Consider the following 17254-nt stretch of genomic DNA (forward strand, 5'->3'; position numbering starts at 1 on the left):
GTGGCTGAATGGGCGGCCGGAAGCAGCTGAGGTGTCTGGCCGACTTTCACTGCCCTCGGTTTTGGGTTTCGGCCTGGCCCTCTGAAAAAAAGTTTTCCCATTTTACTCTGTTCCCCACCCAGGGCGTCGCACCCTGTCGGCCCTTTGGTGCAGGCGGAGCCCGCTTGAGGAGCACGCCTAGGATGGAGAGTCCGAGCCGGGGGAACTGTGGAGCCTCCCCCTTGGTCACCTTCAGTGAACGCCTAATCCCAGACCAGCCATGTGACCGCCGGCAAGTTATCCCTGTTCGGGCCTCACTTGCACCACTTGTAAAATGGGAGCGGGGGAATAGAAGGAGGGTGGGCCTTTCTAACCTAGGGTCGACAGAGATCTCGAGGCTCAAGGGTTAGTTACTACCGTAGGAGTTAAGGCTTGAGCTCAGGTACTATTCCGGTGAGGTCAGACCTGGGGTGCTCCCGACTTCCTTACCCTAAATGACGAAGGAGCTGGGAGGTGGTGCAAGGGGAGGTCTGCTTGGGTTGGAGAATCTTAGGAAGACCTTGGAGGAGCTGTCACGTTTCGCAGCCAGGGGCGCCCCCAAAATGGGTCCCACAAGTATAACAGGAAGCTACAGTCATGTACTGAGTACTTCTATATGTGCGATCTGGGGCTAAGATGAGTTACTTTTCTTCCAAAATGTAATCCACAGATCTACCTTAAAAGAGGTATTACCTCCTTTTTACAGATGAGTTAAGTAACTTGCTCTTGGACACATAGCGAGTAAATAACAGAGCTGGGATTGAACCGAATCTGTAGACTGTAAAGCTGGTGATGTTTCCACCAGGTTTCAGTTTCCTTATCTCTAAAATTGTGAACTATATAATTTCTCAAGATCCACTGAGCTCCCCAAAATTCTTTAACCCCAAATTACATCAGAAGACCTTGATTCTAATTCTAGTTAGTCACTAATTCTTAATTAGTTTCCTATTTGTAGAAAAGAAGTTGGATTGGACATTTTTCTGGCCCATCCAAGTTTTCAAATGTGTGATTTAGTGATTAGCACACACTCTACTGAAGTTTTTAAATGACAGCACAGGGGGAGAAGTATTAGACCAAGATGTAATAGACGTGGGTTCTGCTATCAGCTCTGCAAGTAACTTAATCTTGCGGTCACTCAATTTTATCAATAAAATTAGAGTAATCTTTCTCTTAACCATGAGGATCACAAAGGAAAGAGATTTGAAAATTCTGTGTCAGAAATTATTTACCTTTTGGAGGGTAACAACATTTGATGAAAGTGATGGACATTCTCCCCCAGAAAAATGCACACGTATATAAAATTTTGACCTCACTTATTTGGGGAAGAGGAGGATACCTCACTGACTCCTTTAAGCCGTTCTGTTGATTCCCAGGTTAAGAGTTCATATTTTTAAACTTATGCCAAGTGTCTCGAGAAATCTTTATGCTAGCCCTATCCAATAATTAATTTTAAAAAAGTTTTCTAGCAAATAGCTTGAGCTTTTCATTGTGCAAAGATTTCCAACTCTTTTCAACCCATGTTGGAGGACAGGAAGATATTGGAGGGCAGGAAGATACTCCCATAACATAAGACTGGTCCACAGTGATTTTAATCTCTCCCATAATCGAAATAGTCCATGTGGTTCCTGCTCTGTCATGGGTTAAAATTGAATTAGCAGAAGAAAACCAAATTTAAATGAGCTAATCACCTGAACTTTGTTTTTTCAGTGAGGAAGTTGCTACTCTGGGATCAGAAAGAGCAGAAGATGAGAAACAAATGGTGATAAAAAGCAGCAGCGAGTGTAATCCCCTGCTACAAGAACCCATTGCTTCTGCTCAGTTTGGCGAAATGACAGAATGCCATAAGTCTGTCCCATGTGGATGGGAAAGAGTTGTGAAGCAAAGATTATCTGGAAAAACAGCAGGAAAATATGAAGTATATTTTATCAGGTGAGCACGCGAGGTGGTAAAGATAGTGCAGCCAAATAATTTTGTCTAGACAGATAATGGAAAAGCATAGCAGGTATCTGACGTTTTTATATTTTTACCATAAAACAATTATTGATTTATTCCTTCAGTGTCCCTGGTTAGTTTTATTAAGTGATTTAGGGACAACTACGTACATTTTCTCCTGTGAATGGTTAATGTAAGGTTGCTCTTAAGTTATATTTGTAAAATTATTTTATACTAGAATATTCTTCCTCATAAAGGAAACTATTTAAAAGTACCATTTTATTGCTGTTTTTATTTTGAATGACAAATGCCCATGGCGACATTTGGAAATTATTAATTTAAAATCTGAAATGTGGTCCAGTTCTTTTTAAAAATCACTTTTATTTACTAGCAATAATTTTCCTTTAATATTATTTTCTAGCCCACAAGGACTGAAATTCAGATCCAAAAGTTCACTTGCTAATTATCTTCACAAAAATGAAGAGACTTCTCTTAAGCCAGAAGATTTTGATTTTACTGTACTTTCTAAAAGGGGCATCAAGTCAAAATGTAAAGACTGCAGCATGGCAGCTGTGACATCCCAACTGCAAAATGAAAGTAGCATTTCAAACCGGACAAGAAGCAAATGTAAAAAAGATGTGTTTCCTCTGGCAAGTGGAAGTTTGGAATTGCAAGGTAGTAGAGGACTATCTAACTTTACTTCCATTCATTTGCTTTTGAAAGAAGGTGAGAGTGTTAATAATGCTGACTCCAGAAATACAAGAAAGTCCAAAGGAAAGAAGACTATTTTGAAAGGAATTCAAATTAAGAAAAATAAAACTGAGTGCCAGAAAAGTCTTCCAGATTCTGCTCGAAGTACTAGGAAAAGAGCATCTGTGTATAATAAGGCAGATACTGAAAGTGAACCTGTTGCACAAGAAAGTCAGCTTGACAGAACTGTCTGTGTTTCTGATGCCAAAGCAAGCAACAAGACCAGTGAAGAAAAGAGACTTACAAAAGAAAAATCATTGAGTTCAGGATCAAATTTTAACTTTGCACAAATAACTTCTGGCCTCACAAACAAATTACATTCGACCAAAGAAGCAGAACACAACAAGTCTGAGGATAACTTTTTAGAATCTGAGGAAATAACAAAAGTAGAAGTTGGGGAAAGGAAGGAACATTTGCATACTGACAGTTTAAAATGTGGCTCTGAAGTGGAAAACAACTGCTCACAAACTGAAAAAGACTCTACTTCTGTGAACATATGTCAAGGTATTCAGTGCAATTAAAATGCTATTAAACATGTGATTAGGAGTTTATACTCCCAGATACTATATTACATATCTGTACTTGGTTAGGATGTGGGAGTAGAACGAAGAAATAAGGCCAAATGTCGGATACATTCTGCCACAGCTGGGGTAGTATCTTGTCTAACCGATCTTCAAGTCCCTTCCTGTGGCAGAGAAGACATCAGCTGGCTACTGCCTTAATGCCCCCAGCAAAGGAGAATTGTGCCATTAACAGCTGCTACCATCTTTCCCTGGTGTAGCAGCCAGGACTCTTCCTCAGCAGTGCTTTCCCTTCTTCCCATCTTCTTTTCAACCAATAATCTTATAACTAGGAAAAATGAAAAGGCTTCCCTTGTGAAAAGGTTTGGGGAAGACTCCTTTTATACATAAACTGGTTGAGAGTTGTCAGTGTCTTCTCTCTGCACCCCTCTTGTTACTTATTACTGATGTGCGACTTCCCATTTGATTTTGTATATATCACAGTCAATTTTATATTCTGTTATAATAATGTGATGCTTCTCTAAACTGCTTTAGAGCTCTAAATAATTCAAAACTGTACTCACATAGTTCATCTATTATTTGTAATATGCTCTTAATACAGAATTCAGAGCTGAGCAGTTTTGCCTTTATAATACCGCAGTGAATAAGAGATAAAAAGGAGACCTGAGCAGCTTGGTATTAGTTATTCATCATGCCATTATGATATAATGAATATAACTCCTTGAAAGAACAATATTAATTTTATTTAAAGTCCTGTGGGGAGATAGCCTGGACAAATTGGTGGAGCAGGAGTTAGACTTGATTCCTGCCCTCAATCCCACTCATGATTTTTTCTTTTCTGTATCTGGAATTTCTCCACCTTTAACAGAAGGTGGTCATATATACCTAGGAACTGTGTAAGGATTCAAGTCTGTCTTTTAAAGACTTTGAGTTTCTTAAAGCTTTCAGGCTTGTGTAGATTTATTGCTAGTATAATAGGCAAATTAAATATTAAAAACATCCTTTTGCAACTACAATGGACATATCTATTCATCCTATACCTAAAAGAAGTCAAGTTCTCAACATAAAATGAAGTATCCTTAGGTTAATAGATATCCAATGGAATAGGAAAGACTCCCATTGGCTTAAGTAGAAATCACCAAGTAAATTGAGCTTCAGCCTCCCAGTAATAAAGGTGGCTAGTGAGTAATTATTTATAGGAACCCACAGAAAAAATTATCAGCGCAGTTTCTGTTGTTCTAACTTTTTTTACTTTCTACTAGGCTGTACCTATTCAATCTAGAATAGCAAAAAATGCTACACTAATTATCTGGAGACCGGGATACTTGTCCCAGACTGCACTCACCCACTATTGATTTGGGATGGTTGCTTAATTTCTAAACCTTAGTTTGTTCATTGGTAAAATAGAGGTAATAACCCTCACTAGTGCTGTTTTTCATATCAAGTATATTGTAAAATAAAATGAGAAGTGAAAAAGATGGCTTCACACTATGCAAATGTAAGGTATTAACTGACGTTCAAGTTTAAAGGGTGTGGCTAGAGTGTTTAATATGATGATTTGGGGAAGCCTGATAATTCTGGTCAGTCTGTGAAATTAACTGAGCTTCCCAGGCGATAGTGGTCTCAGGCGTTCCAAGTTCCAAATCTTACAGTTTTCTGCAGGTTCTGTTTTGTCTATATCCCTTTTTTTTTTTTTTGGTAAGTATAAAAATGTTCATTGCATAAATTTTGGAAAATATAGAAAATTAAGAAAAGAAAAAATTACCATTCAGCAACAACCATTATGCCATTTCAGTTTATTTTATTCTAATCTCTGTATTTTATATATATATATTTTTTCCTTTTTTTATTAAATTAGGATCATATGTAGAATATTGCTTTTTTCTTTTCCTTTTTTATTTTTTTTTTTTTGTTTATTTTATTTTTTTTAAAGAATTTTATTGGTGAAAGGGAACAGGACTTTCTTGGGGAACAGTGTGTACTTCCAGGACTTTTTTCCAAGTCAAGTTGTTGTCCTTTCAATCTTAGTTGTGGAGGGTGCCGTTCAGCTTCAAGTTGTTGTCCTTTCAGTCTTAGTTGTGGAGGGCGCAGCTCAGCTCCAGGTCCAGTTGCCATTCTAGTTGCAGGGGGCACAGCCCACCATCCCTTGCGGGACTTGAGGAGTTGAACCGGCAACCTTGTGGCTGAGAGCCCACTGGCCCATGTGGGAATCGAACCGGCAGCCTTCGGAGTTAGCAGCACAGAGCTCCAACCTCCTGAGCCACCGGGCTGCCTGAATATTGCTTTTTTCACCTGGACGTTAGTGATATGGGAAAATCTTCATGATATAGTCTCAAAAATATTTTAATGACAACACTGTACAAATGTGTCATAATTTAAAATATTCCATTTTTCCAATTTTTCAATACTATGAACTCTGAACATAAATCATAAAGAACTAGAGTAACAGAGTGGTTAAATGCCTGGACTGTCAGGAGCCAGACTACCTGGATTTGAATTTCAGCTCTGATACTTACCTAGCCTTGGGTAAGGTACCATAGCCTTTCCATTCCTCAATTTCCTTATCTGTAAAGTGGGGTAAAATAGTACTTAGGTCATTTGTGGGATTAAATTGGTTAATTTTGATAAAGTGCTTAGCATAGTGCCTGGTACATACTAAATGCTTTGTAATAGTAATATTATTATTATTATTAGCATCCTTGAATATTTCTTTAGGCTAAACCATAGATTCTATAAACAATGTTCACTCTTCCTTTTCAGAAGACACCATTCCACGAACACAAATAGAAAAAAGGAAAACAAGCCTATATTTTTCCAGCAAATACAACAAAGAAGGTATCCCTGTCCCAATCAGAAAATCAGATTTTAAATCTATTTCAGAAGTCCAACTCTGATGCAGTATGTTTGTTTAGCTCTTAGCCCCCCACGACGCAAAGCCTTTAAGAAGTGGACACCTCCTCGGTCACCTTTTAATCTTGTCCAAGAAACACTTTTTCATGATCCTTGGAAGCTCCTCATCGCGACTATATTTCTCAATCGGACCGCAGGTTTGTGGATTATTTTAATTGTTGCCTTAGTAGAGACAGTGTGATTAGGAGAAAGAGCATTGAGTTAATTAGGAAGCCTGGTTCGAGTTTTCTTTTCAGTGTGTGGCTCAGGTAAAGGCTTCCCCTTGGCCCCTTTCAGCCTTCACACTCTTCACCCATGAGAAAGTTAAACTAGATGACATTTAATAGCCTTTGTAGCACTAAGGAGCAGATTTTCATTTATTTTCTACTTCCAAATTAGTTTTGGTCATCAATAAAAATCAGTTACATAACATCCCTCCATCCTCAGTCATATATAAAATCGTTTTTTCATTAAATGCTTTTTTTAATGTCATTCCACCTTGTCTTCTGTATGCTTTTACATTAGTTGTTCGATGACCTGATTATTTAAAAACTAATATGCAGGGCCAGGTTTCAGCATTATCTGGACTGTTAACCAAATAGGTTAATGGTGTTGGATTTTTGCTCAGAAAGTGGTTGTTGGTTCAGGTAATGGCTTCTTATCAGTGGTTTTAAAAGGGAGAAAAAAAAAAGCTCTGTAAGACATTTCTAGATGAGGATGTACCTGAACCTAAATCAGCCCATGTAGAGGCTTATCATCACATAGTTATCTTTACTTCCCAGGCAAAATGGCAATCCCTGTGCTTTGGGAGTTTCTGGAGAAGTATCCTTCAGCTGAGGTAGCAAGAACTGCAGACTGGAGAGATGTGTCAGAACTTCTTAAACCTCTTGGTCTCTACGAACTTCGAGCGAAAACCATTATCAGGTTCTCAGGTACTTTCCCATATACCCAAAGGACAAAATATAAATATAAATGGTACCTATTGAAGATAGCCACACCTTAAACTTTAATGTCCTTGGATGCTATATTAATAGAGGTCATTCAGCTCAAGCACCGAAGGCAGTTATAAACAGTCCACTTGCCCCAAACCATAGTCTCCCATCGACCCAGGCAGTAAATCTGCCCAGCACTGGATCAGGCCATGTGGGCATAATTAGAGGAAGAAGTCAGTGAAGCAGAAAGCCCAGTCAACCTCAGCATATTACCTCCGTCTAGTTAGCACAAAACAACGTCAGTAAGTGGCAGATGAGAAGTTCAGACAGAGGTGCCTCAGGAATTCAGAAGAAAGAGCAATCACAAGTGGGGTTGTTAGGAAAGATTCTTTCCTGTCCCTTCTGGCTGTTCTCTCCATCCAGCTTCCCATCACCACACATTTGGGGAAAGTGTCTTCCTAGAGGCTGGCCTAACGTGGGCTGTTGTATTTTCAGATGAATATCTGACGAAGCAGTGGAAATATCCAATTGAGCTTCACGGGATTGGCAAATATGGCAATGACTCCTACCGAATTTTTTGCATCAATGAGTGGAAGCAGGTGAGGACCACTTGCAGCCACAACATCTCCAGCACATTTTGGCTCTGAGAAAGAATAAGTCCACTGTTATGACTAGAACTATTTCTTGGACACATGTGCTACTATAGTCACAGACAATTTTGTTCCAAGCTGTCAGGACAGCGGGTGGCATGGGGTTATTGGCAGCAGGGAAAGGATCCATGAACACTCCCAAGTCCATAAAGATTCTTTGATGGGACCTCTGACCTTCAGCAGTTGTCAATTGGCCCTGTCATTCCCATTCATGTGCTGCCTCTAAGTCTGATGTGGTTTCTTCCTGTCACAATCTTACTAGTTTTCAAAAGTGTACCACTGAAGGAAAGCAGGCAAGTTTGAGCTTGGAATGCATACTTGTTGGGTATCTCCTCGTGGTCTCAGACTATTTTTGTGGTAACTAGGTCCTACTTCAGCTTTCAGCCCCCTATTCTACTGAATTTGCCCAGCACACAGGCATCTGGGTGGTAGCCTGGCAGCTGGTGGGCACTGCCAGGTAGCCTGGTCCACTGCCTTCTTAGTCTGTGACTGCCCTAAAACATTTAGCTAGTAGATCTGGCCAAGCCCGTCCCTGTTCCACCATTTATTGTGACCTGAACAATACATTGAACTCTCAGGGTCTATAATCTCCTACTGGAAAATGGCATATATATTAATACTTAATCATGTTATCACCAGTTAATGCCCGGGTTCTAGTGAAGATCAGTAATAAATTGGAAAGTACTTTATAAACTATAAAGGATTACCTTAATGTATGGTATAATTTTAAACATTTCTGAATCCCATTAGGTTAAAGGTTATAATTTCCAGGTATATTATAATAATATACTATTCTCTTACCATCTTTTTTAAAAGCCAATTTAAAAAATGTATTTCTGACTAACTTACATAAGGCCTCTGTCTCCTTATTTCTTCCAGGTACACCCTGAAGACCATAAGTTAAATAAATATCATGACTGGCTTTGGGAAAATCACGAAAAATTAAGTCTGTCTTAAAACTCTGAAGTTTCCAAACTTGTTTTTTATATATAGCTTTGCACTTTGATTCTTCAGATCTCCATTTAAGCCAACCAACTACTTTTCCAATTGTACAGATTTTAATCAGCCCTACTAGAAACCTAATTACGTTTTCTTAATGCGTGTGCTACTAGTAGATCTTTGCTGCTGAACATTCTATAACATGTTCTGAGATTTTTAAAACAAAATAGTATTTGACAACAATCCTAAAACTGCATATGAATTTTCTAGTAGTGAAATGTGATTTGAAGGTGAAAAAAACTTTTCTAAACTATCAGCAATACAAAGCAAATTTCTGTCAACCTTGTTTGAGGAAAGATTAGACTTTCTGTTCTCTTTCTATAAAAATGATATACAATTGTTATATAGAGAAGCAATCAAAGAGTTTGCAGCCAAACATGTAAAAATATATTACAGTGGTATTAGGCTGTTAATTAAAAAAATATGTTTACTAAAAAGAGCTAACCCTTGAAGAAAGATATCTTTTGTCATCATGTATTGGCTTTTAGTAATTGGAGATTCGTATCCATTTGATAACTTAATGTGAATACCTGCCTGCAGCTCTGTTTCAGAGTATCGGCATCTGGCTCGTGCATGTTACTTTGATTCCTTTATGAAAATTCAAGCATTTACCCATCTCTCATCTTCCAGCTGGAGGACAGGGCCTTTTAAGTGTTATAGCATTTTTAATACAGACTTATAATGTTACAGCTCAAATACTGAAACATTTGCTGTAGAAAAAACTCACCAAACCAAAAAAATCCTAATTAAGTCTCGAAGACCGAGCCCCATTTTAAGGTATATAAGTTGAAAATTAAATGGATTGAATAAATGAAAAATAAAGAATTTGTTAGGGAAACTACCTTTGTGGTCGGGTGGTGTGTGAACAGAATCAGAATGCAGTGTGCTGCACGTTAGTTGGTTGTTTCCATTTTAGTGAGCAAGTTTGTTTTTAGAGAGGGATGGATATTGACCAGAGAACGGGAAACTAGCCACACATACCACCAAGGCAAACATCTACTTTATAACTTCCCATCACATTTTTATTTAGCAAACATCAAAGTAGCATTCACTAAGTGCAAAGCTCGGTGCTGGGGGAGTGGCACAAAGATAAAAGGCTCTGTAGAGACCCTCACGGGGTCTAAAAGAATAAAGGCCTCTGAAGCACTGGGCCACAGCTGGGGTTAGAGGGTAGTGCAAACTCACCAAGCTTAGGGCATGGAGTGTCACTGGGTGGCGGGCCTGCTATCAAATCGCCTCCCCCAGCATCTCCATCAGGGGTGCCACAGCCAGGCCTGGCTTTTCCCCTTTGCTGCAGGTGAGGTTGCCTGACTTCTGTACCTGCTTCCTCATCTCATTAGAGTGGGATAGTGGTGCCTACCTTGCAGGGTATTATGATTATTAAGTTAATACAGGTAAGTGCTTAAATGTAGCCTTACTTACAGAAGTGCTACATTAGTGTGGCCCTTTTGGATGGTCTGAGTGTCTACCTCAGGTTGTGGAGAGGGTCACAAAGATAATGTATTTCAGTAAAGGTGGTACCTTACACAGAGTAAGCACTCAAGTGTTTGGGGTTTTTTAAAACATTGAGATAAAATTCATAACCATTTTTAAAGTATACAATTCATTGGTTTTTAGCACATTCATTATATTATGCAACCATCCTCATTCCAAAACATTTCCATGTCCCCCCAAAACAAACCCTGTACCTGTTGTCAAACCCAATGGTCCCACCACTACCCCCAAACCCCCTCCAGCTTTGGCAACCACTAATCTGCTTTCTGTGTCTGTAGATTTGCCTATTCTGGGCATTTCTTATAAATGGAATCATATAACATGTGGCCCTTTGTGTGTGATTTCTTTCACCTAGCACAATTTTTTCAAGGTTCATCCATGTTGCAGCATAAATCTATACTACATTCCTTTTTATGACCAAACAATATTCCATTGTATGGATAGGCCACATTTTGTTTATCCATGCATTAGTTGATGGACATTTCAAATGTTTATTAACACTCCACTTATAACGTTCTGTAGTTCCAAACTGTGGCATGCTGTTTTACATGGGCAAAGCACAAGGGAAACACTTCCTCTGTATGGCCGGGACTCACTTGGGTACCTATAACCCCTCTAGAGGACGCAGGGCCTGTTCTTTGGATGAGAACACTGAGATGGCAAACTAGAGACGTGCTGAAGATCCCAGTTTACTGGAAAACCAGGTATTTCTTACTCCAGATTCAGAGGCCACTGGGTTAAGAAATGCTGCCATTACGCCAAGCCAGGAACTCGGCGTCGCTACGGTTTCCTTAAGCCCCTCCCAGGACGGGTGAAAGGAATCTAATCCGCAGGCGCTCAGTCCGGGGCAAACCCGGTCCCCGCTGGCCTCCCACACGTGGCGGCGCTCAGCCAATCAGCACGGGGTGTCCGTAGTCCTGGTAACAGGCTATTTCTACACTCTGCGAATGTCAACTCTCTCGCAAAGCTTAGAATACTGTTTTTCAGATATCTCCACACACCCCTGCCAGCAAGCAAGAAGACACGGGCGCGCACACGGCACACACGCACACACACACACCAGTGCCACGACCATGGATTATTCCTATGAAACGTGCGAGGCTCTGTACCTGTCACTGCTTGGTAAGCTCCCAGGAAACAGCACCACCTCCAGGAAGCCCTCTGCCCCATGTAGACGCTTGCAAGTGGGATGAGAGCAGGGATTCGGGCAGATAGCTCATTGTGAGGTCTCCCCTCTGGGTGAGGGGTTGCCGGGGAGTCGGGGGCGGGTCGTGCACAGCTTTCAGATTTCCATGTGCGGACTGGAGGAGCAGCCCAAGTTGCCTTGGCTTGGAACCAGATGCCCCACCCGTGTGCCTGAGAAAGGGATCCAGGCCCTCTGGCTCGCCAAATTTCTCCACCGGACATTAATGTCAGTACTGAAGAAGAGGCATGGAGAAGACCACCAGTCTTCAAACTTTTGGTAATAGCCTGCTGTGGGACAAGTCCTTGGCAAAGCACTGCAACACCAGAGGTGAAGGACAGACAGATAAATGGATAATTACAGAGTAAGGCGTGAATACTGGGTTCAGGGGTGACATCCAGGAGTAAGAGGTCTGCTACATACAGAAGATGGGGAGGAACAGTTCCGAGGTCCTGGAAGAGAGCTTTACATTGGGGCTTAAATTAAGAATACAAGTAGTTCTCCAAGCCAATGCTTTTCTTGGAGGAAAGGCATTCCAGGCCGAGAGAACAGCATGCACAGAGACATGGTGTCTTCAGGAAACCGCTACCCGTAGTAGTTTGCATGTTGCTGGAGATGACAGGCGACGGGGGCCAGAAGGGATAAGATCATGAAAGATCTTTTGAGCCAGGAGATGGAGAAGTCCCCGGGAATGACAGGATTGGATTGGGAGCATCAGCAAATGCAGACTGAATTGACAGACTGTTGGGAGTGGGAGATACTGGGGGTGAGATAGAGGTGTCAGGCTAGAGGGGACTGACTGCAGGGACTTGGGGGCTGATCAGATGGGGAACATGCACGGAGCAATAAAAGATAATGTTCAGGTTGTTAGGGTGACCAGGTAGGTGGAGGTGCCTTTCACAGACATAGAGAACTGACCGGGAGGACCAGAGTAGGTGGGGACAGGGTCATAGAGACAAGTTTAGTCTTAGTTAGGTGAGTTGGGGATCCTTGTAGGCCATCCAAGTGGAGATGTGTTAGGAGCAACTGTGCAGAAAATTGCAACTAATTCCAAGTTACAAATATTGGTATGGGTGTCCTCAGCACATGGAGGGCCTAGAAACATGAGAGTGGAGGAGACTGAAAGAAAGAAGAGAGCCCAGGTGTAAGCCTGGGGGGCACCAACCTTTAAGGTACACCAGGGGGGCCCAAGAACAAGAGGCCAGAGAGGTGAGATGGAATTTAGGGAGAGATTTAAAACAGAGCCAAAGGAAAAGGGGATCAGATGGAGCACATGGGAGGAGTTGGGAAGGCTACAGGGCACGGGGATGCCTGAGCTGAGTCTGGAAGGATCAGTACGGAATAATCAGGTGACGCAGGGGCGAGAGAAAAGCATTCCAGAGGGAAGAAACAGCATGGTTTGTGGGGCGCAGGGAGGGAGGACAGAGGAACCACAGTCAGATACAGTTTGGGGACAAATACAAGGTGAGGCGGAGCGAACAAGAGAAGGAGAAACCAGAGGGGCTGACAGGGCTGGATGGGACAGGCGGGGTCAGGTTCAGGACTTTATTCTGCAGGCAGTTGGCAGCAAAATGAAAGGGTTTTTAAACAGGGGAGTTTTGTTTTTAGAAGGAAAATGATGGTGACAATATTTTTAATAATGATGGTGTATCCCTTCTGAATTTTAGAAACACCCCCATATATGTTATTCATTTGATCTTCGTAACAGCATCAGCTAGAGCAGAGTTTGTATCATTTTAGATATGAAAGAATTGAGATTCAGCAGGATTTGGTGACGACCTGGATAATGGCTACGAGCAGAGCGCCGGGGCCAGGCAAACCAGAGTTCAGGTCCCAGCACAGCTACCAATCAACCATGAGACCTTGGGCCTCCCTGGGCCTTAGTGTCCTTATCTATAAAATGGATATAATTCCAGAGCCACCTGTTAGGTCTGTTCATCTGTCATTCATTCATTTACCAGATACTTACTGAGCGCCCACCATATGTTGGCACTGTGGAGGTGCGGCGGCTCCAGCAGAGAACGAGAGAGATGAGGTCTCGGTTCACAGTCTATTGAAAACAATAAACGTCAACCAAGTAATTGCTCCAGGGGTTTCAAATACAAATGTCTGCCTGAACCAGGCACTTAATGAATGAACTGAGCTGCATGTGAGACAACAGGGAATGGTGGGGAAGGTGGCAAGCTGGAGAGGGCATGCCCCAGCCTAAAGTAACTCAAACTGGAAATTTTTAAGCAACATGTCAAACAAAACAGGACCCCAAGCCTCATTCAGCCTGTGGGCTGCCAGTTTGCAACCCTTCATTGACATACTTGGGATAAGTGGTCTGAAGGAAAAGTATATTCATAGGTTGTGTTATGCAAAGAGAACATGAGGATATAACAGAACCTGGGAGCTGGAGAGGTAACAGTTAGTCTGAGCTCTAGAGGATGAGGAGCGAGGAAGGGATGGGTGCGGAGGGGAGCCTTTCTGGCAGAGCAAGCAGCACGTGCGATAAGGACAGGGCTTGGATCATTCGGGGACCATTCAGAGAGATCAAGGCCTCTGGGACATAATAAAGGAAGTCAGGCAAGTGATGAGGTGGGAAAGGTTGGCAGAGGGGGGTCACGGGGCTTTATTTTGAGGGCTATCAAGAGTGATGGAAGGGTTTAAAGATAGGTGGAAGGTGAGTATACATAAAAAAAAAATAACGGCACACTTACTATGAACAAAGCAACTCTAAAATGGACTGATTCTAGACATCTCCACCACTCAGTAAGGTGGGTGCCACCATTATCCCTGTTTTACACATGAATAAATGGAGACACAGAGAACATAAGTGACTTGCCCAGGATCGTGCAGCCAGCAAGCGGCAGGGCCAGGACCCAGACTGGAGCACTTGACTCCAAAGCCTGCGCTCTGAACAGCGCTTTGCTGCCTCAGGTGATCGGAGCAGATCAAAATGGCATTTTTAAAAGATCACTCATCACCAGTAAGGAGTACTGGGGGAGTGGGGGGCGGGGGTGGGGGGTGATAGGTACAGTGCGAGGAGAATCTGAGGAGATGAAATGAGAGAAAACACATAAAGCCTGCAGCATAGAGTGGGAGGGCCCAGTCACGTTACATGCCATTATCTGCATCATCACAGGGGGGTAGTGACCACGTCTGGCCTAGAACCCAGGTGCCCAGATACGCAGCCTGCTGCCTAAGCCTTTTTCCTTCCTGACGCCTTTCGTCTCTTGCTGAAAGAAACTCACCATTTAGCCCCCTCCCCCCAAGGGCTCTGCCAGGCGAAGACTTCAGATGACAGTGAAAATGGCAGCAGGGACCCCGTCTTCAATCCCGAACTGGTCATCGCCCACTGCTTCAAGCAGTTCAAGCAGGACTTCCACCTGCCTCGAAGCCGTCGGAGGATCATCACCTTGCCTCAAAAGGCGGATCCGGAGCCCGTCAGGCCCACGCCCCAACCCCAGGCTCCCCCACAGCCCAGCCCCAGCTGCAAAGGCCTGGCAGCCGGGGACATCCACGAGCAGCCAGAGGACACGAGGACCTGGCTGAGCCGGAGGTTGAAGTTTCGGCAGGACCTGGAGTCATTTGGCAACACAGAGAGGTGGCTGCAGAACAAGTCCAGCCTCACGCCTTCAGAGGCCAAGATCTTACACAGGATCCACGCGGAGCGTGCGGCCCAGGTGGTGGCCCACCTGCCTGCGACCAGACCAACCAAAGTGAGCAGCTCCATTTGCCAGATGAAGACACTGAGGGGGGTAGCGGCAGGGTGGGGCCTGTTCACCCCATTTCACAGAGGAGCAAACAGAAGTTCCGAAAGGGAGGTATATTAGTTACCTATTGCTGGGTAACCAGTACCCCAAAATAACTTAAGGCAGCAAGCCTTACTATCTCACTGTTTCTGAGACTCAGGAATCTGGGAGGAGCTTAGCTGGGTGGCTCTGGCTCAGGGTCTTACATCTTTAAGATGTGGCCCAGGCCACAGACATCTAAAGGTTTGACTGAAGCTATATCAAGGTAAGGGAGTGTTAATTCTAAATATTCCCATTCACCTGGAATTGGAGGAGTAGGAATTGGACAGGTAGAGAAAGAAGGAAAGGTGTTCAGGCAGAAGGCCCAGCAGGAGCAAAGGCTGGGAGGTGGGAGGAGTGGGGAGCCGTGTCTGGCTCCAGGCAGGGCGTGTAATTTGGTGCACTGAGAGCCCAGTGGGATTATAATACTGACTCGTTTGACAGGAGAGGTGTGGATAAGGAGGAAATTGTAGGTCTCCTATTGTCCAACCCTCTTGTTTCTGATGGGAAACGGAGGCTCAGAGAAGCAGTCTCCCAGGCGTTCTGTGGCAGAATGCAGTTGCCCCGCGGTTGCCTGAATCCAATGTTCTTTGCACTCCATCTTGTTGTCTGTTTAGAGCTGCTTAGCCGCTCACTCCCATTTCTCTCTAACTCTGGGGGTCACATGCCATTGGCTTGTCTCCCCTGAACTCGCCACTCTGCCCCGCTCTGTTGCCTCTTTTAGAAGAAAAACCTTCGACCCTCCCGCCGACTGGTGCCCCAGCTCCGACTGCCCAAGCCCTCTGCCCTGTCAGCCTTGTACTCCTACTTGTGCAGCCACAAGATCAAGGTCCTGGAGATATTTAACAAGGCCAACCTGGGCGAGAACCATAGGATGTCCAGGGAGGAGTTCATTATGGCTCTGAGGGGGGTAAGTGCCTCCCTACTCCCCAAGGCTGGCCTGAGGGGGGAGGGTGTCTAGGCACCCTCTGCTGTGGCCCCCACCTGAGGTCCTGGACCAACTGAAAAGGAGGCTCGGGGATCTCAAAGTATCAGCTTTATCACTTGTAAAGCCAGATTGGAAAATGTGCCTTAACCTGTGGCCACATCAGACCCCTAAAACCTCCCCTGCACCAGTCTGATCTTGAAAGTCCCTTCCTGAGTGGAACATCTGCAGAGCTACCCCTATAACTAGCCAGCTGCCTAGGGAATCACTAACTGTCTTGCCCATCAGACCCCAGAACTGAGCACAGAGATGGCTGGGCCTTCAGTCCTGCCTCTGGTACCTTCTAGAGCTGCAGCTGTCACTGGCATATGAATCACATAGAGGTCTTGTGAAAATGCAGCTCAGTCCTTCTGGGCAGGGCCCAAAATGCTGTGTTCTAACCAGCTCCATGGTACTGGTCCACGGACCACCCTTTCACTGGCTATTCTAAATGTAAATTAATTATAAATAAAAAAAATAAAAAATCCAGTTCCTTTGTCACACCAGCCACATTTCGAGTCCTCCCTCAGTAGTCACACGTGATGAGTAGTTCCTTTATTGGACCACACAGATGGAGAACATTTCCATCATTGCAAAAGTTCTATTGGTCTTGCAAGAGTCTGCTAACTAAGGCCCAGGAGCCAAATCCAGCCTGCTTTTGTAAAGTCTTATTGGACCACAGCCACACTCATTCATTTGTGGGTTGTCATGGCTGCTTTCATGCTACAACGGCAGAGTTGAATAGTTATGACAGAGACCATATGGCTCATGGAGCCGAAAACATTTACTATGTGGCCCTTTATAGAAAAAGTTTGCTGACCTGTGGTCTGAACGAATTAAGCTTTTATATACTTTGAATATACGATACCTTATAAAATAACTCTAGGAAGCTGACTGTCACACCTCTTATGGTTTTAAATCATCACCAGTTTTCACACCATCGTTTTATGATATGTACTTCTCTGAACAACGTATCAAAGCATTAAAAACAACAAAAAGATAAATGGTCTTCAATCATCATAACCAAGAAGATAAAACATTAAATCCTCTCACACCTGGAGAGGTCTGATCTTCTTTAAGAAAAGCTCAGTAACAATGACTGCAGTCTAAAGAAGCTGAAGAACAAAATTATATTTCCTTTAAAAC

At 43.2% G+C, this 17254-nt stretch overlaps 2 protein-coding genes across 3 annotated transcripts in view; both read left to right on the forward strand.

Annotated features, from left to right (window-relative positions):
• Positions 1-9532, forward strand: MBD4 (methyl-CpG binding domain 4, DNA glycosylase). Its single transcript, XM_019746739.3, has 8 exons — positions 1-271; positions 1726-1947; positions 2372-3204; positions 5982-6056; positions 6134-6268; positions 6893-7042; positions 7538-7641; positions 8572-9532. Exons 1-8 carry the CDS (start codon positions 9-11, stop codon positions 8647-8649), a joined length of 1860 nt encoding a protein of 619 aa, XP_019602298.3. The 5' UTR covers positions 1-8; the 3' UTR covers positions 8650-9532.
• EFCAB12 (EF-hand calcium binding domain 12) overlaps positions 7539-17254 on the forward strand; it is a 20780-nt gene continuing 11064 nt past the window's right edge. Inside the window, exons 1-4 of one of the 2 annotated variants that reach the window (XM_019746712.3) lie at positions 7539-7641; positions 11173-11307; positions 14627-15072; positions 15869-16054. In XM_019746712.3, the coding sequence (XP_019602271.3) occupies positions 11259-11307; positions 14627-15072; positions 15869-16054 (681 nt within the window). In that variant the 5' untranslated portion in view covers positions 7539-7641; positions 11173-11258. Of the gene's footprint in view, positions 7642-11172; positions 11308-11406; positions 11648-14626; positions 15073-15868; positions 16055-17254 lie in introns of those variants that run through there. The other variant, XM_019746703.3, reaches the window with a different exon arrangement.

This window comes from Rhinolophus sinicus, chromosome 5 (assembly GCF_057876585.1).
Source record: "Rhinolophus sinicus isolate RSI-liver-muscle chromosome 5, RSI-T2T, whole genome shotgun sequence".
Lineage (NCBI taxonomy): Eukaryota > Metazoa > Chordata > Mammalia > Chiroptera > Rhinolophidae > Rhinolophus > Rhinolophus sinicus.